Source organism: Amblyomma mixtum, chromosome 7 (genome assembly GCF_055824585.1).
Source record: "Amblyomma mixtum isolate Tamu chromosome 7, ASM5582458v1, whole genome shotgun sequence".
Lineage (NCBI taxonomy): Eukaryota > Metazoa > Arthropoda > Arachnida > Ixodida > Ixodidae > Amblyomma > Amblyomma mixtum.
In genome coordinates, this window is record NC_143018.1 from 103414963 (window position 1) to 103436346 (window position 21384).

The 21384-nt window shown below is 47.8% G+C and overlaps 1 protein-coding gene across 1 annotated transcript in view; it reads right to left on the bottom strand.

Annotated features, from left to right (window-relative positions):
• Positions 1-17163: 17163 nt before the first annotated feature.
• Positions 17164-21384, bottom strand: part of PolE2 (DNA polymerase epsilon subunit 2) — a 56583-nt gene continuing 52362 nt past the window's right edge. The window contains exon 11 of the mRNA XM_089553292.1: positions 17164-18285. Within this exon, the coding sequence (XP_089409418.1) occupies positions 18187-18285 (99 nt within the window). The 3' untranslated portion in view covers positions 17164-18186. The remainder of the gene's footprint in view (positions 18286-21384) is intronic.

Below are 21384 nucleotides of genomic sequence, written 5' to 3' on the forward strand. Positions count from 1 at the left end.
ACAAGGAATTGGCTTACATCACTTCACATGTGACATAAGTTTTCATTTTCACGGCCCTTTTCACACTATCTCTTACTTCTTTGTGTTATGTTTTTGTATATATACCCTTCCGTCCTTCAATAAACCCAGTTGATAGTCAGCGCTTGTCTTGTTGTTGTCCCGCCTTTTTTGCGCTGTTCACCAGTAATCCACCACAGTCTATCGTAATCCAACTGATTCCTACTTAATCCACCCTTTTTCTACAGCAATGCACCATAATCCACCGTAATCCAACTTTACTTTCCTAATAGTGTATCTAATGTCGATGATGTAACCCTCTTTTTGCATCATCCCTGTACACATACAGACGCCGCCGCCTTTTCTCGTAGTGGAGCAAGTGAGGTCTTCGACCTAAAAAGGAACGGAAAAAAATTTAAAACACATTTTCGGCACAATTATACATGCGAAGCGCCATTAGAGTCACACAATTTTATTAGCTGAGTGGGAGGGGCGGACTCTCTCATAACGCACCAAGTCAACTCCGCCGCATGCCTATGAGCTTACACGCGCTTCGGCAACCCAGTGAGCCCTTTGGATGAGCTAAGTCTGAAGGTTCGTCCACGAGATGCCCTCTGCTTTTCGGTAGGGATTTAGGCGAGGGGGGGATAAGGCAGCACACGTGATGTGCACAGGGATAGGGTAGCGCGCCCACCGTAAAATCTGCACTTTGGAGAAGAGAAACAAGGCCTCGCCCCTGCAGTGCGTCGTATCTCAACGCTCCACGACCCCAGACTTGGTGTAACGGCGCCGCAAGGGAGCACGGCAAAGCGGAAGCACCTTGCCATGACCGTAGTTTTTCGCGCTTCGATGCACGCACGTGGAGCGCCCCACACGGCGCACGGAGACCCGCGAACATCCAGGTGCCTTTAGCAGCAAGTGCCAGCGGTGAAACCGAGGAACGCTTGCATATTTGAGTTGGATGGATAGATGGATGTTAGAGTTGGATGGATAGATGAATGCAGAAAACTTTATTTGCCACTTATTTCAGGTGTTCGTGACCCTTACGGGTCACTGGGCGCCGTGGTCGATCCTTGGTCCAGGATACCGCATTTGACTGCTGCCATAGTGGCTCGGCGCACGAGAAATCGTTGCACTTCCTCGTCCCGGCTGGCCAGCAAGTGCTCCCACTGCGTCCTACTTTGGTCGTCTACGCTTGGGCCTAAGTCTGCCTATTGCAGGTGCGCGTCACACGAGGCACTCTCGCAGCGAGCTCCCGACGCAGATGGCAGCGCCACGGTGCAGCCCCGCAGCCACTCGGGGCACTGAAACCATCGGTAGTGTATTTTCTAAAATGACTACGAGCGCACTTATGCCTGATATCGGAAAATGCGCCTAGAAGTGCTACTGCGCCAAAAAAAAAAAGAATTACCCCGAACTCACGCCAACTGAGAAGATTTGAGCGCAGAGATTGCCCACGTTTGAGCTCCTATCACCGCCGCCGCTGAGGGAATTTCACATGTGTGCGCACCTTTAAATAATGCGCACTCAAGAAGCGCAGTGCAATGCGTTGTCTTTGTGTCCCACGCACTGGACGCTAGCCGCCCGGCTGCTGAAGCGGATCGTCCTGACACGGCACGGCTACCGTGGGACGAGAAAACTGGACTTCAAGCCCGTCTGCTAGATACACGGAAAGGTTGTTTGGTTACTGTTGTTTGGTTGCAGGAGGGCGCACTGCTACACGCAGACAGAAAAGTCGTACAGTAGTCCGGGATAAACTCCAGCCACCTGTATACTTATAGCATCTCGCGGCACCGCTGGGTGAAACTGGTGGAGTGAACTGAACAGTGTTCTGATGTCTTAACCTGAAAGGAATAAGTACTTTCGTTTTTCGAGTTGGTTCATTTTGCTTAGAAGGAATGCCCTTGCGCAAAACAAAAGCAGGAAGAAAAAAAGATGCCCAGGCTTAGCTTGGTTAAGGCAAGAATGCGTTGCATATTGCGCGGTCTTTTTGCGCGAGGTATTTATTTATTTTTATTTGTAACATTCTTTCAGACACGGCGGTCTAGGATGACAGAGCAAAAGGCAGATGTTCTCTGCCTGACGAGGGCCCTGTCACCCTTACAGTGCATAGAAAAGTACAAAGGATTACAGAATTATACAAGTGCTAATGTAACAACATTAAAATAAATAACATCCAGTAAAAGTTTAGTTGGCTATCAAAACATGTATGCTTAAAGCTTTGAATTGGACAGTATGTAGGTTCTGAAGGCATTTTTGAAGGTTTTGAGTGCTCTACATTGCTGTGATATGTCAAGAAAAGGTTGGTGTGTTCATAAAATTAGGGATTAAATACGACATTGTTTGTGTACCATAGCTCGTTCTTATGGCGGGTAATCTAAAGAAATTCTTTCGAATGTTATACCGAGTTGTACTGGGCTGGCGCAAGTTAGTTAACACTGAAGGATTTGTCATGATTTCGTTCCTGATATGGTAGCAAGTTTCAGCTCATATAACTGATTTATTTTTAGGGAGTTATGTTTTAGGAACACCGGGGCCGTGTGTTCCAGCCGCTCAAGGTTTTCGATGCATCGCATAGCTCGTTTTTGAAGAAGGATCAATTTGTCAAGGTTAGACTTGGTAGTAGATCCCCAGATTAGTAAGCAGTAATTGAAATGTGATTGAACAAGGGCGAAGTATAACCGGCGCTTTAGCCAGGCAGGAAGCAGGTACCTAATTTTGTACAGCATGCCAACAGATCCGCAAGCACTAGCATGTATCTTGTCTACATGAGGAGTCCAGCTCAAGTGCTGTTCAAAGTAAACGCCCAAGAATTTAAAACAAGAGATCCTGTCTATTACTGAGTCATTGTATTTAACCGTGATGTTTTCGTCATCAGGTTTATTTCTTGGTTTGAATATGACATATTTAGTTTTACTAACATTTAATTACATTTGATTTACACTCAGCCAAGTGTACAATTCATTTAACCATGCGTTAGTTCGGCATGCAATATGGCCCAAATTATTTTCATAGAAAAACAAGGTAGTGTCATCAGCGTAGATAATTGTGTGAGGGGTACGTGGAATGCGTGTGAAGTCATTAATGTAGATAATAAACAACAAGGGTCCCAGTATAGAGCCCTGAGGAACACCATATTTTATCTCTTTTAACTCAGAACGAAACCCATTAAGGTGTGTGTATTGCAATCTTCCAGATAAATACGTTCGAATCAAACTGAGCGCTACTCCTCGAATGCCGTAGAACGGGAGTTTTCGGTACAGAATATTATGCTGAATTGAGTCGAACGCCTTCCTGAGATCTAAGAACAATCCGATGGTATATAGTTTATTCTCGAAATTACACAACAGTTTTTCTTTAGCTTTCAATAAAGCCATTTCTGTAGACTTATTTTCACGAAAACCGTATTGCTCTTCGGCGAAGGCTTTCTTCTCTTCAAGAAAGCTAGTTAAACGAATTTTCAGGAGACGCACTAAAATTTTTGAGAAGACAGGCAAGACTGAAATAGGGCGGTAATTATTTATATCATCATGCCGACCTCCTTTATGTATAACTGCTACTTTGGCTATCTTCATGTTAACAGGGAAAACACCACTAGTTAAAGCTTCATTGCAAATATGACATAAAGGAGCGCATAAGATATCAGCAACGGCTATGATCGGCTCGACTTTGAGGTCATCAACCCCAACTGTTGTGCTTCGTTTTAAAGACGCAAGAAGGGAGAAAATTTCACTTTCCGTGCAGGGGTTCAGAAAAATAGAATTTGAGCTTTCAGCACACATATAGTTTTCTATTTCCTCTTCAGTGCCACTAGAGTGTGAGCATGCACCAGCGTTCAAGAAATGGTCGTTAAATTTTTGCGCTAACGAAGTATTGCAGTAATCAGTACCATTAAGCATTTCGTATTATTGGTGCTTCCCATAAGGCTTCTGACTTCTTCCCATATTTTTTTAGGATTATTAGATATTGAACTGAATTTTCTTTTGTAGTAATCAGTCTTGGCTTTCTTAAGGTCGGAGTTCAACTTCCTTCGACATTTCTTGTACTCCGATAGTTTGTCTGGGTCTCTCGAGCGAATAAACGTGTTATACAATTTATCTCTATCTTTGACCCTTATGTATAAGTCGTGAGTAACCCATGGCTTCCTAGCTTCTTTGTGTTTTCTGAGCTGTACTTGTGGAAATGCTTCATCGTAGCAGTCTTTAATTCTGCGCAAAAAGATGTCGTATGAGAAGCTGGGATTTTTTTCATTATACACGCAGTTCCATTGCACTGCTTCAATCAAGGCCCGAAAAGCAGCAATGGTGTCTGAATTAAATTTCCGGTAAAAAACAGGAGGGGCACGGCTATACTTAATTCTCTTCTGTACACATGGAAAAAAGCAGAATATAGGTAAATGATCGCTCAAATCAAAGGTAAGAATTCCCGAAAAAACCTTGTCTGGGTCATGGCCGGTGACTCAAAAGTCAATCAGCGTTTCACTTTATGGTGTTATTCTCGTAGGTAAACTCATAACATTAGTACACTGAAATGATTCGATCACATCTAGGAACCGTTCTGTTTGTGGACTTCGTACTGCCAGATTGATGTTAATGTCTCCAACCAGGACAATTTTCATAGAAAGTACAGACGCGTATGCAAGAAGACTACTTAAGAACTGAATGAATTCTTCAAGATTGCCCGAAGGTGGGCGATAAGCTGTGGCAATAACTGACCCCGAGCATTTGACAGTCAACGACTCATGATGATCGGTTATTAGTGAGAATTCTGGTATAACATCATACTGCAGCTTGTTATTTAGATAGAGTGAAATTCCGCCACCTCTCCGGTCTTCTCGGTAAACACATTCAGACTGGTAACCTTTGATGTTAACTGTATCATGTACACTCGAGAACCACGTCTCCGTAAAAGCAAGCATATCAAAACTATGATCCAATGAATCTAGAGCTGTAGCAATGTCAAATTGTTTTTTCTTCAAACTTCTGATGTTGACATGAAAAATGGACACACTATCATTACGGCGAAAAGAAGGACTGCGCAGGAGAGAGTTGAAGGAGACACTATCGTGATACACGTCGTCGAAATGGCAAGCCATCAGAGCGCAAAGGAAAAAATAAACAGTTGGCACGTCTACAAAGGCGCAGCAGCTCATACTATCAGGTCAAGATCCTCATCGTGATGAATTCGGATGACCCGTGCGCCTGAGGCCTTGCGCACAAACAGCTTGCCGCCCCTTTGCCAAGCGTACTGATAACCCCTTTCCTTTGCTCTAACCCTCATAGCCCACAACAGCCTCTTGTCTTCTGCTGTAAGATTGTCCAGAAAGAACACTTCGGAATTATTGTCCTGCAGAACACGCCTTTTTGACATCCAGTGGTCACGCATGACCCGTGAGACGAAGCGAACAAGAACTACGGGTTTTTTACCTTGTTTTTCTGCAAGCCTATGCAGGCTTTCAACATCAGCGTTTATCAGTACGGCAATTCCCATTTACTTGGCCAGAACATTTACTTTAAGGAGCAAATTTTCATTATCACTTGAGGGCAAACCATGAATTTCCAGGTTCTGATTTCTGCTGTACTGTTCCAAACTGTTCACTTGTTGCCGCAAGCTCTGGACTTCCTGTTTAGTACGGTCGCTCTCTATTGAGTCGACTCTTTTCTTTAGGTCAGCAATCTCGCTTGTGTGTTTTTTCATTTCTGCGAGCACGTCATCGTAAGAATCTGATAGATGCTGAACTGACTCCTCCATTTTGTCAACTGTGACCTTCATCTGCAGCAATGTCTCCATCTTGCCCTTAATATCTGAGAGTTCTGTTATCATCTTAATATCTGAGAGTTCTGTTATTGCTTGGCGGCACTCGATTTTCTCAGCAGCTTTTCCTCCGTGACATGTGGATGGATAGGCGCCCCCTTTGAAACGTGGCGGTGGCAACCGCCACCATGCTCAGCCGTTCTTTTTTTGTTTTCTTTTCCTTTTTTGTTTTTTTCTTTTTTTTATTTTTTTGTTTTTTGTTTTTTTTTTCTCTCTTCACTGTGTTTGCAGTTCTCACCAAGAATCGCCATCATCTTTACCTACGGTTTTTCCTCCGGCTGTCGTGACGTCACGTGGTTTGGTGGCTGCCCGGCCGCGCCCAAGGGCTGAACTGAGTGATTGCAATATGCTACACATAAAAAGACGTATCCACAGGACAGAGCGCGAATTTCCAAACGGATTTATTTTTGAGCCAACACATGCATTAATCAACAAGAAAAATCACCGTCATGGATGGTATCCGAAATACACACGTGCGTACTCAGTCAGCAAAACCGCCGCCTAGTAAGATGAAATGGCCACGTTTCAACGTATCTAAGAAGAGCAAAGCGAAGGTTCTTTACGGCTGTGAAAAAAGTCACAGGTGAGGATGATGCAAGAACTACACTCGCCAACACAAACACACGAACACACCAAGCGTGCACATCACTGAGTGAAAGTGAGACGTTACGTGGTGACTCGTCAGCCAATGATCCGTCGTCTGAATCCATCTTTAACGCGTACCGCTCTCCACCGGTGTGCATGGGTAGACGGTAAAGACGCGGTATACGTGTGCCCACAGCTGCTTAACAGGCCAGGCCCCTGGGTCCGTCTGGCACCCTCAGGGCTGATAGTCCAAACATAGTGCAAAAGTTATTTATTTATCGATTCATTTACTTATATATTCATATATTTATTTATTGCTTATGGTTTATGGGGTTTAACATCCCAAAGCGACTCAGGCTATGAAGGACGCCGTAGTGGAGGGCTCCGGAAAATTTCGACCACCTGCGTTGTTTAACGTGCACTGACATCGCACAGTACACGGGCCTCCAGCTCTTCGCCTTCATCAAAATTCGGCTGCCGCGGCCGGTATCGAGCCCGCGTATTTCGGGTCAGGAACCGAGTACCATAAACGCTCAGCCACCGCAGCGGTTGGTGGGCAGGTTGTGATGACGCCAGAAGGTTACGTGTCCTAGGTAGCCCACCTAAGTTGCTTCTCCGGCGGGCGGCCACCTGGGCCACCCTACGCCACCTGAATTTGCGCTAACAACGTCGACTTTCTGGGTAATGGTGCCTGTAACTCTATCACGTTAACATAATCTCTGTGAATGCAACTGAATATCCTAGGCAGAAGCCGCGTCAATCGTGAACACATGCACAATCAATGCTACGCAATACACGCACGAAAAAAAAAGCGGCAGATTGTACGTGTCCATCTAAAAGCGCTAATACTTAGTTCAAGCAAGCACGGGATGTTCCGCTTGTCTCCAGTCCGTAACGGAACTGCCCTTCTCCGGGCTACACCCAACCAATGCGCACTCGGAAACCGGCACTCACCGCGCTGTGGCGGCGCGTCAGGGAGGGCACGCCGACGACGAAAACAAGCTATTTTTTTGTGATTCTTATGTTCAGGAGCCGACCGAGGATATAGTGGGATTAGTACGCGCACTTCCTGTAGTGCAAGTGGAAGTCCCTTGGAGGCAGGTGATGTGCAACAGAGATGAATTCGCTGACACATTCGTTGTCCGCGACACCGCAGAGTACGGGCACCCGCTTCGAGTGAACAAAACATGAGCGTTGCACGAGGCGCTCGATGCGCTCGCAGATCGCGCACGAAAGCTGGAAACCACGTTCACTGCTCTCTAGTCTACTGAGGCCGGCCCGAGCGCCGCAATGCAGGTTCACATCTGGGCGTTTGCAACGTGCGCCTTGTTCCCCAGGGGGGAAAAAAAGGTACTTACTGCCGGCCTAAATGGAGACATTAAAGTCTTCATATAAGCCACCACACCGCCATTCGAGGTTCCGTCCGAGGCGCTCAGTTAGCTTGGCGTGCAACACCAACCCGGCGATTAAAATGGCCGTGATATGATAGTACTGATCTCGTTTCTAATGACTAGTGGTAAGCCGCCTAAATCGAGGCCTGCATCGATGACAGCAAGCATACACAAGTTCTGCAGCGTCGGTGCTAAGTGCAACACGTGCAGGTCCGTCATCTCCTCTTCCTCCTCAGAAATGTCATCGATATGCTCTCCGTCCTCAAGAACTGCTTGAGGCCCGAAGCCACCGAAGACCAACACCCTCTCTCCAAGCACACAGCAGCCGGGCGAGTGCCTCGCAGACGGGCCTGATCCACTGGGCGTCACTTTAGTCCAGCACGACTGTTCAACGTCATATTTGTGCATATCTGCAAAGTAGGTGTTTAGCATTCCGTTGTAGCCCCCGAAGATATACAGCTGTCTCTCGTACACGAAGGCAGCGTGACACTCGCGCCCCTCCGGGGCGAAGCCTTGCACTTGTGGGCGCACCCACGTCGCAGTGGTCGTTTCCAGATAGTATAAGGAATTGTCATAAGGGTCGTCGGGTCGTAAGAATTCTAGGTTGCCACCCCAAACGTACATGCGGGTTCCGATGGCGGTTGCCGTGTGGCAGTAGCGCCCGAGGGGGGCCTCTCCGCTGGTCGGGACACGATGCCACTCTAGGGTCTCGAGGTCCAAAAAATATACACAGTTCGATGAATCCCTGTGCAATCCACCAAAAATGTACATCCGGTGACCCAGCACGCACGCCGAGTGGTTGATGTCCGATTCCGGGATTTCGCCGCTGACGTCCGGACAGCTCAGTGTCATGGCTTGGGTATCGAAGCGGCACAGACCGTGAATTACAGGGTTGATGTACCATCCACCCCACAGATAGGCGCAGTGGCCGTAGGCTACAACGCTGCGTTCCATGATGTTAATCGGCACGACTTCGGGAAGTGACCGAGTCTGTATTCTATCCCACCGGTACGAGACGGGGTCGAAGGTGTGCACGTCGATGCGGCACCCTGAGATTTCATTACCGCCCGAGAACCAGGTGTAGCAAGAGTCGAACGAGTACACCTTCCCTTCGATGGTGACAGCCTTGTCATTGAGGCGTCCTGGAAGGCCATTTAACCTCACCGTCCACATCGTTCGATGGCAACCAGTTCTTACGAAAGATGAATCGGGCCTCTTTTCTTTACAGCTATCGGGCGCACGCTGAAATCAAACCTGGTAGGCGTTGTTCGTTTTTCTTCAGGTCTTCGTTTCACAAAGTGAGCTGCTCGTGCGCCGTCTGCCGGAATCGCGGTGTGGTCGGCTGTGTTCATATCGGCACTGGAAAAAGAGAGGAGGAAGACGTGATGGAAGGCTGTCTTGGGAAGAGCGCTAGGCGAGGGGAAATTAACGCTCTGCACTGCGGGCGGTGCATGCGCATGCGCGTGCGAGCGCGACGCTTATCGTATTCCTCTTCACCTCTGTTGAGCTCATCGTTCGGTGTGGTGACGTGACGCGTGAGAAATATTTAGCCACTTGACTAATGAACATCTTGTCTCATTTATTTGCAAGTAACCGCTATTCGGGCCCTGTGCACGTGCACTACTTCAGGCAGGCAGGGCATTTCGAACGGAAAAGAGCAGAGTCCGCGACGGCCGATAGCTCGACGTGCGACTTAGACCGGAAGAGAATGCGAACACCAGAGCTAGGTTTCCATGGGTGCAACCGTGAAGTATCGTGTAAAATGCAGTTGACAATATGGCTACAAACGCAAAGCGCACCAAGATCGCTCATATCACGTTATTCAAGGGCACATATCGCCGCTATCTTAGAAAAAACACGAGCCTTAAAGTATACGTGGCGCTGGTTTTGTCTTTGTCGCGGCAGTTCCCGTTACAGGTGGTAACCGTGCTGTCCGTTTGAATGCAAAGTGTAAAGATTTGTACTAGACTAAAAGCAGCACAAACAAGACGTTGGAACAAGGGCCGATTTCATGTTAATCTTCATTTTTATACCAAATAAACACTAAAAAATGGTTTATGGGTTTATTGGGGTTTAACGTCCCGAAGCTACTCGGGCTATGAGGGACGTTGTAGTAAAGGGCTCGGGAAATCTTCCGGAGGCTCCGGAGGCTTTTCTGTAAAGGACTTCACCTTGCAGTTGAAAGCAGCAGGGCATCTGATTTATTCAAAGCATTGGGTTTAAGGACAGTGAAGGAAAACTGGATTTTAAGCGAGTAGAAATAACCCAGTGAAAGTTATCTGACTGGTGGCTAAAATCAAGACAAAATCAGATTACACGAGTCATAGCTAGGTGGCGTGAGCCACCGCCCCATTTAAATGGTTCTGTCTTATCTATCCACCCATCCTGAAGGGAAGGAAATAATCGCAGGGCTATCGGCCCTAGTGTGAGCGCTTTAGTCTTCGCCAGCACCTAGTAGATAGCGCTCCGTGTCTGCCATCGAATTCATATTTTTTTGAGGCGACAGTGACCACGTTTGTCTATAACGGCCTTCAATACAGGCGCCTCCAACGGCTCTGCTGGATGTGTACTATGCCCGACCCAGCAAACGAAAGGCTACTGCGGCTGAACGTCGGAGGCGTTGGCGGTGTCAAATGGAGGCAGACCAAGGTTTGCAGAGGACACCATTCATCGCTACGCATGTTGCCTCTGCGGGGTGATTTCCAGGAGCACACTGCTGCTGCCTTGCACACGAACGCGATGTGCATGGCCTGCAAGACCGGCATCAGTCAAGCTGACGCCAGAGGCGTTTGTCCTCTGGACCGGGAAGCCTTCTACGATGATGAGTGCACGAAGATTCCTTTCCCCGAGAAGAAAATCGGCAGTCTTCAAGTAAGTGCACAGTGCCTGATTAGCAGTTTACTTGTAATTTAACTGTTAATTTACCAAAGCTGTCGTGACAGGAGAGAAGCGTTGGCGCTTGGACGCCTACATTCTTTTACTGTTTCATGCCCGGAGCTTGAAACCATAACACAAGACGCATAAGAAGCACTATCTTATTAATTTCAGAGCGATAGCTCTGCTGGTCGTGTTTCGAGCCTCCGAGTTATGCTGATTCCACGGATAGAATTCATGATGGGGGCCTTCATAACAGCGACTTTGTATTAGAGCGCTCAGCTCTACTTCTTTGGTTCCGGGTATCAGCGTTATGCGTTGTAAGTTATCACGCAAACCCTAATCCAGTGGTTGCCATGGTCACCGAGGGGGTTACTCCATGGAATAAAATAACTGGCGGCAGCTTAATGCCCGAGCACGACAACTTGAAAGTTCATGTTGTTGTTGTGACTGAAAGAAGGATGAAAAAGAAATTGCACGGGCCTGCCTACTGGCTCGAGCCAAGCCCCCACCGCTGCCACGTGCAGATAGAGGAGAGTTAAAAGATTAGAGGAATCTGCGTCCCATCTCGCTAACGTCGTGCTTGGCCAAATTGATGGAGCATGTAGTCCTGAACAGGCTTCAGGGTTATGTAGAGGACAATGAGTTGATACCTGAAACAATGATTGGCTTCAGGGCTAATTTATCGACGCAGGACGTCATGTTACAGCTCAAAAAAGACGTGGTTGATCCTGGGTACGGCACGGGCACCAAGGCTATCTTGGGGTTCGACCTCACTAAGGCCTTTGACAATGTTACCCATGAGGCAATATTGAGGAACCTATCGGACATAGGACCGGGGGGTAGAACCTTCCGGTACATCAGATCGTTTCTGGAGGGTAGGACTGCGGAGATTGTAGTCGGAGAAATGAAATCGGATCCCTTCCCATTGGGGGGCAGGGGGACACCGCAAGGGTCGGTATTATCGCCCTTCCTATTTAATCTCGCCTTGATCAAGATACCACCCAGGCTGCTTAAGGGATATCGGGACTTAAACATACATTTTATGCGGATGACATTACTCTACGGGTAACAAGAGGCAGTGACGCACAATTGGAAGAAACTCTACAACAGGCGGTGGATATTGTGGAGGAGCTAGCAGGGGAAGCAGGACTCTCGTGCTCTCAGCCCAAGTCCGAGCTTCTTGTGCTGAGGGATAAACCAAGAGGGATACATGCGAGGCACTATATGCCGCCATCACCTTTAGAGGTGAAAGTGGGGGGAGTACCGGTCGCTGAGGTCCAAACGATCAGGATCCTGGGTATGTATCTGCAGACTAACAGGAAGAATAGCGAGTCCTTGCAAAGGCTTAAAGATACGGTCAATGCTACCGTGCGGCTAATCAGGAGAATCGCCAATCCTAAGAGAGGTGTTAAGGAAAACGACTTGTGTAAGCTAGTGCAGGCATTTGTGCTCAGTAGAATAGTGTATGCGACGCCTTATTTGAAGTTGGACGCGGCGGAAAAAGGAAAGGTGGAGGCTGTGATTAGGCAGGCGTATAAAGCGGCCCTTGGGTTGCCTCAGAATGCGTCTACCGAAAGGCTGCTGGGATTAGGGGTGCACAACACCCTAGAAGAACTACGGGAGGCGCACTTGGTGATGCAGCTCAGTAGGCTTTCAAAAACAAAAGCAGGAAGGGACATATTGGAAAGGATCGGCATTGGAGTTGACGTTCCAGCCGGTGACACGAAAATTCAGATGAGGCGGGAAATGCACAAGGGCTTGTACATAAAGCCTTTGCCCAAGATAATGCATCCAATACATCATGAGGACCGCAGGAAGGCAAGAGCCAAAGCTTTACATGCTAAGTACGGGAAGTACAACGGGGCAGTCTATGTAGATGTCGCCGAGTATAAGGATAAGGATGCATTTGCAATTGTGGTGGTGGACGGGCGGGGACGCTTGATCGCCTCTTGATCAGTCAAAACCCGCTCCCCAGAAACTGCAGAGGAAGCGGCGATAGCACTAGCTATGGCTAGTAGTAATGCTGACCTGATCTTCAGCGATTCAAAAACAGCCATCCGAAATTTGGCGAGGGGCAGAATATCTGTCACAGCGGAGAGATTGCTGAATCATTCCACGGAGCGAGGGATTACGGAGGCGGAAATTGTCTGGGTACCTGCAACCTCTGGGAACCCTGGGAACGAGACGGCTCACATGAATGCTCGAGGTTTCGTCAGCCGAGTAGGTGAGCCGGACGTCCCGGGAAGGTCCACGAGAGATGGGCTGGTATCCTTTCATGACATTACTAATCATTTCAGACTTGAGCGGAGGATTTACCCACCCCCGGACAAGCAATTGGTGAAGGCGCAGGAATGCGTCTGGCGACGATTGCAGACTAGATGTTTCTTCAACCCATACGTGTTGAGCAAAATCTACCCAGACATTTAGCCGGAGTGCAAATGGTGTCACGAATTGGCAACATATGACCACATATTATGGAGCTGTAGCATAGCACCGCCACCGGCGGAAATTATGCGTGATCCTTCCCTCGAGCAGTGGGAGGCCGTGTTGGCCAGCTCAGACCCGGTCGTCCAGACTAAGGCCGTGGAGTGGGCCACCCAGGTCGCCGTCAGCCATGGGTTGATGGCTATCTAACACGGAATCGTCCACACATGCTCTCTGACGAAAATAAAGTTTTGCCGCCGTGGTGGCTCAGCGGTTATGGTGCTCGGCTGCTGACCCGAAAGACGCGGGTTCGATCCCGGCCGCGGCGGCTACAATTTCTTTGGAGGAGAAATTCTAGAGGCCCGTGAACTGTGCGATGTCAGTGCACGTTAAAGAACCCCAGGTGGTCGAAATTTCCGGAGCCCTTCACTACGGCGTCTCTCATAGCCTCAGTCGCTTTGGGACGTTAAACCCCATAAACCAAACCAAACCAAAATAAAGTTTTTCCATCCATCCATAGAGGAAAGAGAAAAAGGAAAGAAAAGACGCGTCGCAGCAACAACTGCGTCCGCTGCTAAAAAAATCTCTGCCTTTCCCGTAACCGAGAGTACAGTAAGCATGAAATGTTTACGGGCATAACACATTGCTTGTAGATGGTACTAGTCAAAAATCTTGAAATGGGTCTAGTGTTCGTTGCCGGCAGGGCAGGGGCGAGCAGTCTTCTTCTGTGGCGTATCACTCGCAAAGCGATCGCTTTCCGCAAGACACTTCCTACCTATCGTTTGCAGGACGATGCAGAAGCGTACGCGGACACGACGAGACGCAGGCCTGACAAGAATGTATATGCAGCGCGTTCGAATACTCTGCGAGCGTGTATACATCTGCCTGCCAGAGGGGGAAAGGGCATGAGCTGAAGGCCCAGCGGCCGGTCTTTTACATGCGTGAGTGTAGGACCGTAGCGCAGGCGGCCTCCTTTTCTTTTTGGCGGAACAATTTCCCTCCAACTTTCCTTCGTCTTCGTGCTCCGGCGGAGGCTTGTTGGAGGCGGCGGCAGCGTCGCTTTTCAAGCGTCGCGCTCGGTATTGCAGGCGGAGAACGGTCTCCCATTCACCGGACGCAAGCTCCGTTGGCGAAATAGTTTCACCCTCAACGGCGTATTGCATGTTGGCAAGTCTTGGGGCGAGCTCGGGAGCGAGCGTGGGTCCCAACGGCACGAACGCCGCGCTGCGTTCGGCCAAGTTAGGCCTAACCCGCGACGCCCGTAGTCGGTAGAAGGTCTATTGACAAAAAGTGGTCGAACCTGGTAAAAGCCGGTGTCCGCTAGCACCAAAAAGTGCGCCGTAGCAGACGACGCGGGGCTGGCTCCACCTTCCCCGGTTACTGCGCCTGGTATTGCCGATTCTCGCCGCTTCGCAGAGCGCGGCGGCCACGCTGCGCGAGGTTCCCTCTAACAGTGGACCATACTGTACCTACCTTGGGGTTCTTAATAATCATTGCCGTTTAGTTTCCACTTTCGCCGTCAATTGTGTCGTAAAGAGCAGCCGCACTGCGCTCAAACTGAGGTACCCACCTTGAGGTTCTTAATAAACACTGCCGTTTAGTTTCCACTTTCGCCTTCAATTGTCGTAAAGAGCAGCCGCAGTGCGCTCAAACCGAGGTACCTACCTTGGGGTTCTTAATAATCATCGCCGTTTAGTTTCCACTTTCGCCGTCAATTGTGTCGTAAAGAGTAGCCGCACTGCGCTCAAACCGAGGTACCTACCTTGAGGTTCTTAATAATCATCGCCGTTTAGTTTCCACTTTCGCCGTCAATTGTGTCGTAAAGAGTAGCCGCACTGCGCTCAAACCGAGGTACCTACCTTGAGGTTCTTAATAAACACTGCCGTTTAGTTTCCACTTTCGCCGTCAATTGTGTCGTAAAGAGCAGCCGCACTGCGCTCAAACCGAGGTACCTACCTTGGGGTTCTTAATAAACACTGCCGTTTAGTTTCCACTTTCGCCGTCAATTGTGTCGTAAAGAGCAGCCGCAGTGCGCTCAAACCGAGGTACCTACCTTGGGGTTCTTAATAATCATCGCCGTTTAGTTTCCACTTTCGCCGTCAATTGTGTCGTAAAGAGTAGCCGCACTGCGCTCAAACCGAGGTACCTACCTTGGGGTTCTTAATAAACACTGCCGTTTAGTTTCCACTTTCGCCGTCAATTGTGTCGTAAAGAGCAGCCGCACTGCGCTCAAACCGAGGTACAGTCTTTGTCAAAAGTTTAGAGCCCAGGGGGTTTACTTCTTAGCCTTGAAGTGGGACTCCTGAAGCATTCTGGGAAGTTCTACCTATTGGGGGAGGCAGAACCAGAAATTTTCTTACCCAGAGGAAATTTGGAGCGCTGGAGATGCATCACGAACCACACAGTGAGGCTCAGAAGCAAACCCCCTGGGCTCCAAACTTTTGACTAAGGCTGTACCTACCTTGGGGTTCTTAATAAACACTGCCGTTTAGTTTCCACTTTCGCCGTCAATTGTGTCGTAAAGAGCAGCCGCAGCGCGCTCAAACCGAGGTACCTACCTTGGGGTTCTTAATAATCATCGCCGTTTAGTTTCCACTTTCGCCGTCAATTGTGTCGTAAAGAGCAGCCGCACTGCGCTCTAACCGAGGTACCTACCTTGGGGTTCTTAATACAGTAAAAGCTCGTTAATTCGAACTTCACAGGACCGGGAAAAAAGTTTGAATTCTCCGATGTTCGAATTATCGAATGGCCGCGCAAAAACTGACAAGAACTATTTGCATTACGGTATATGGATTGTATTCACTCGCGTAACAAACCCACTCGCATAACGAACCCACACACCCCCGATTTTTGCCTAAAAATCTGAAAAAAAAATCGTCAGTCGTTAACGCTTCCCTCCGTTTCGCACCGTCACGGTCCACAAAGCATTTCTTGGCGGCCCTCCAAGCTGCTGCGCAGCGATAACATCATCGTGTTTACTTCTGACGTTAGCTCTATAGCTTCCCCCTTGCTCTTCATGGAAGCAAACTTGGCAGAGTGCCAGCGCTTGTCCGGTTGCGCAAGCCTCGTTTTCAGCATAGGTTCGCCTTATCGTGCCATGGGCGATTGAGGCGGACGCCGTCAACTGCCACTCATTCATTGAAACGCGCGATAGCAGCAAACGCCTTTTGCAGCGAACGATATGCTAAAAGCTGGCGTCATCATCGCGGCTGACCGCGTGCTTCCGTTGGCGACTGAAGGGTGGAAGGATGGACGACACTCGCAAAGAAAAAATGTTTTTGGCACGTAATTTGTAGCGCCCGTCCGAAGTCAGTCTTCATGGGCGTTGGCTGGGACCGCGCTGACAGGGCTTATCCGTACTTCCGAATTAACAGGGCTCGAAATAACAAGCGTTTAGTTGCGAGTTCCGGAGGTTGCGCGAAAAAGAGAGTCCGCCACCGCGCCGGTGATGGCGCCATTTAGGCTTTACCCACTCTTCCACGGTTTTATCTGGTTCCATCTTCTGTCCGCGTTTACGACGTGCGCAGCCTCTAACCATGCGGAAGGGCTTTTTTTCCCCCGTGCTGTGTGCCAAGCCGCCCAGACGCGGCGGCGCGTAGTTCGAATTATCCGTAGCGGAACCGACTCGCTTTTGAATTAGCGGGCTTTTTTATAGACAGATCTCTATGAAGGTTGGCCGGACCTAGGGGTGTAGTTCAAATTATCCGAAAGTTCGAATTATCGAGGTTCGAATTAACGAGCTTTCACTTTAATCATTGCCGTTTAGTTTCCACTTTCGCCGTCAATTGTGTCGTAAAGAGCAGCCGCAGTGCACTCAAACCGAGGTACCTACCTTGGGGTTCTTAATAATCATTGCCGTTTGGTTTCCACTTCCGCCGCGCATCTACCTGTTTGACCGACACATTCTTTTCCACGTGTGTCTAATTTGTCGCTTTCTTGGGTGATGTGAAACGTTACGCACATACTCTAGAGCCACCCTTCTTCCTCTGCTTTTTCCCAGGATGGGCGCTCTGGAATGACCTGGGACAGCAGCTTCTGCCTGGGTAGTGGCTTACCGCAGTTTTCACTGGCCCAATAATAGTAATAATAATAATAATGGTTTATTTTGTCCAACTGCTTACAAAACGTACATTCCCGCACTGCTTAAGCATTGTTGTGCTTGTGTGCGGTGCTGGCAGCCTGCGAAATACACGTACCTTTCATGGAACTAGATCACAAACTTGACAATCTTATCAAAGCACAACATAAAAACAAGGGCACATGTTACTGTCGTCGCTATCTGGACAGCAGAAATTTCCTGACTAAAGCACAAGATCATTCACAGTTTTTGTACACAGGCACAACATTTCACCATCGTTAGTCTGAGGACACATTGAATTTTGTTTGTAACTAAAGAATTGGGTAAGCATACACAGATACACTGCATCTTCTCTACGACAGGGGGAAATTCCATAAACAAACAAAGTAAAAAGGCCATTATATATATTTACACCTCTAGACACTTGAATAAAGAAAATGAAATAGTGAATGTGGAAATATACAATGTAACACACATACAGCATTTAATGTTAAGGTGCAAACATTTTTATAGATTTTTAAGCAAAACATCCTTTAGTACTCGTTTTACCTTTTTTATCGATGTATGGTTGATCTCTACATCAGATAGTTTATTGAATAATGCAGGCACATAGTAAGCTCTGCACCGTTTGCCATACTTCGTATAAATTCTGGCGATGCTGAATCGTTCTATGTTTCTTAAGGTGAACTTGCTTTGAGGCTTCTCTGACTTAAACATATTGTCGTAATAGAACCTGGTATAGATAGTGTAGTTCTGGAATTCTTCAAATGGTAGTAGGTCTCCTGCCCTATACAGGTCTTTTTTCTCTTTACCCTGTAATAGCACACCATACAAGACATTTTGAACACATTTATAAATTATGCTGGTAATTTTCTTTATTGCCTTTATTAATAAAGGTAATAATTAAGTAATATTTATTATTTTCTTTATTAATAAAGAAAATTAAGTAAATTATGCTGGCAACCATCACACCACAGCTGCCTTTTATTACATCCTGCTCCGGTTGCTGCAGCCAGTGGTCTACTCCCTGCTGGTGTCACTCCCAATCTGGCTGTCCTCAACCTTCTTGGAAGCCGGGTAGTACACCCTGAAGCCGTAGTCTGTCTTCGGGAAGGAGCCCTGCACCACGCAGTGAAATCATCCAGTGACCACAGGGCGGCAGAGAGGCTGTCCATCATTCCACGCCCCCACTTCACTACTGCAGGTACCCATTCATTTGGCTAATACAGTCTAGCCCGGTTATAACAAAGTCGGCGGGAATCGGAAATCACTTCGCTATATCCACTATTTCGTAATATGCGGACTACGGAAAAAAAAATGCAAACATCGGCATACCGATTTATTGCCGCTGAAAGAAGTCCTCCAGCGTCCCCTGAACACGTTTCGCGAGTGCGGACTTCAGGATAGAGGCTTCCATACCATCCAACTGCGAACCAAAGATCTGGTCGAACTCCGGACTCCCAAGGTACATCCATAGCGTGTCAACAGCTGCGATGGCCGCTGCGGAGGTGACCGGCTTAGGGGCACAACTAGCATCGTCGCATTCGCTGTCGGAGGCGCTCTCCGCCAAGGTCTCTTCCATGACACTCCCGGCAACTTCTTCAGTCGTCAAGTCCTCGGTGGCAACAAGGTCTTCGTCGGCGAAAACGAAGTCCATGTGGCTTAGACCCGCAGGCACAAGGTTCAAGTCGCTAGCGGAATCCCAAAGCTGCTCCAAGCAGGCCGTCGCGGCGGCAGCATCAGCGGTTGCAGCGACGTCAATCGCGGTAGCTTCGTCCCCAGCAGGCGCCGCCTCCGCGCTGCTGCTTCGGATCGTCTCTGTTCTTTTTTACATTTTTCCCCTGCGCGGTGTGCTCTACCGTTCTACGCCGTGACGCCGTTCAAGGACGGCGCAACACGAGACCGGCGTGCCATGCGATGCAGTGAAGCAACCTTTCGCTCTGCAGGAGAGCAGACGACGCCACGAAAGGGCGCCGTCAGCCGAATTTTGCTCTTATTTTCGCGGAAAAAATCGCCTCAAGGACGCAAAAATGTGTTGATTGGCAGATTATTTTTCGGTTGGTATTAAATCTCTTCGTTATATCCGCTGACGCGCTCTTATTTACTTTGTTAAAACCGGACCCAAAATGTATTGAAAATGCAAAAATGGGAATGGGAAATTGAAATCCATTCGTTATAACCGCTATTTCGCTATAAGTGGCTTTGTTATAAACGGGCTAGACTGTAGCTTTCTTTGCTTTAGGGTATCTGTAAATGCAAACAACCTGCAGTCTCTGTATGTGGAATGTAATGAAGCACTCCAGGAAAACGCGCTTTCTGCATAGAGGCAACTGGATCCAACTGAAGGATGCTGGCATGACTAAGGCATGCTGCGCCAAGAGAGGAAAGCACACAGTTTCGTGCCACTTTTCCCTGGCAATTTATCAGCTACAGAACAGGAGGTCCTTCCCTCATTTGATCTTGTTTGCTTTTTAATTTACTTGCAGATACTGCAGACATGACCCAGGCAGGAGGGGCATCTGTGACAAAATGGAAGTTCACACATAACGGTCATATGATGTACAAAAAACAGAGGCAAAAATATTCATAACGAGCGAATTACAATTAGCAACACAGGAATTGACACTCTAATTCCGTTATAATATCGCTTCCTGAGGAAGTATGTGAAGTCAAGGAATTCCACTCATTTATTGTTCTGGGAAAAAAACTGTGTTTAAAGGAGTTTGTCCCTGTGAAAATTGGAGCTAGAGAGAGAGGGCCTGTGTGTGCCTAGTCTGTCTGGTATGATGTGGCTTTACGCAATCCGGCAAGTTTAATTTCAAATTACCTGACAGGCAGTTGTGCAAAAATTCGAGCGGACTGCATTCTCGAGAGTCCACTTTATGTTGCTGCATCAATAAGAAAGGAGAATCATTTCTTTTGTATTTATTCAAGATGTAGTGTACAGCTTTTCTCTGAACTCGCTCGAGCTGCAATGTATTTTTCCTACTGGAGGCATATTCCAGTTTGGCTCTGACGCAGGCATTATAGGCTAAAAGTTTGGCTTGTACAGGTGCACCCTTCAGTTTCCTCTTCAAGGACCACAGCTTTCTAAGAGCAAATAGCAGATATGTGAAGAGACCAGGTTAGCTTAGTAAGCGCGACGCCAAGGTATTTGTATACGTCTACTTCTGTTATAATGTTGTTAAGCAAATAAGAAAAGGTGCTGATTGTTTCTTTCCTTGTAACTCGGAACAGAACAGTTTTTGCCGTATTAAGTTGCATTCCCCAACGCATACACCCCTCATGAATGGCCTGCAGGATTTCTTCTAATACCGTATGATCACTGGGGGGTGTAATTTCTTTAATAACCACACAACCATCCGCAAACAATCGGACAGAAACATCACCGTCAATAACATCAGTCAAGTCATTGATATACACTAAAAACAATAGCGGCCCCAACACGCTGCCTTGGGGCACATTAAAAGTCACAGACAGCATTTCTGAGGAGCAGTTCATAATGTCAACAACCTGTTGCCTATTTCTCAGGTAGGCACTAACCCACTGCAAGATACAGGAGGGAAGACTGATATACACTCTAACTTGTACAGTAACTTTCCATGTGGCACTTTATCGAAGGCTTTCGAGAAGTCTAAGAACAGAACACTTAGATAACCGTTCATATCGAGAACTCATGCAAATACATGAAAAGTACAAGCAAGTTGGGTAAAGGTTGACATATGTTTCCTGAAACCATGCTGACACTGTGATAACAGGCTGCAGCTTTCTATGAATTCTCGAACGTAGACAGAAATCACATGTTCTAAAAGCTCACAGCATGTGCTCGTGATTGAGATGGGGAGGTAATTTAGGAGAGATAAACAATCACTGTTTTTGTGAACGTGAACCACACGTGCTTTCCACCAGTCATGTGGTATTTCACCTGTGGCTAGTGATAAGTCGAAGATATCTCTCAGAAACGGAGATAGTAGTTGTTCCGCATACCAGCGCAAAAAAGAATTAGGTATACCGTCAGGACCAGAAGGTTTTTTTGCATCGCTTTTTAAAAGCATATCTATGACACCTTCTTGTATGACCCCAAGTTCAGCTGCACCTAATGTTCAACAGCCTAGCAAGGGAACAGCAGTTCGCCATTGGTAGCGAGGTGCTGGAAGTAGTAAGAGAATATGTCTACTTAGGGCAGGTAGTGACCGCTGATCCGGATCATGAGAGGGA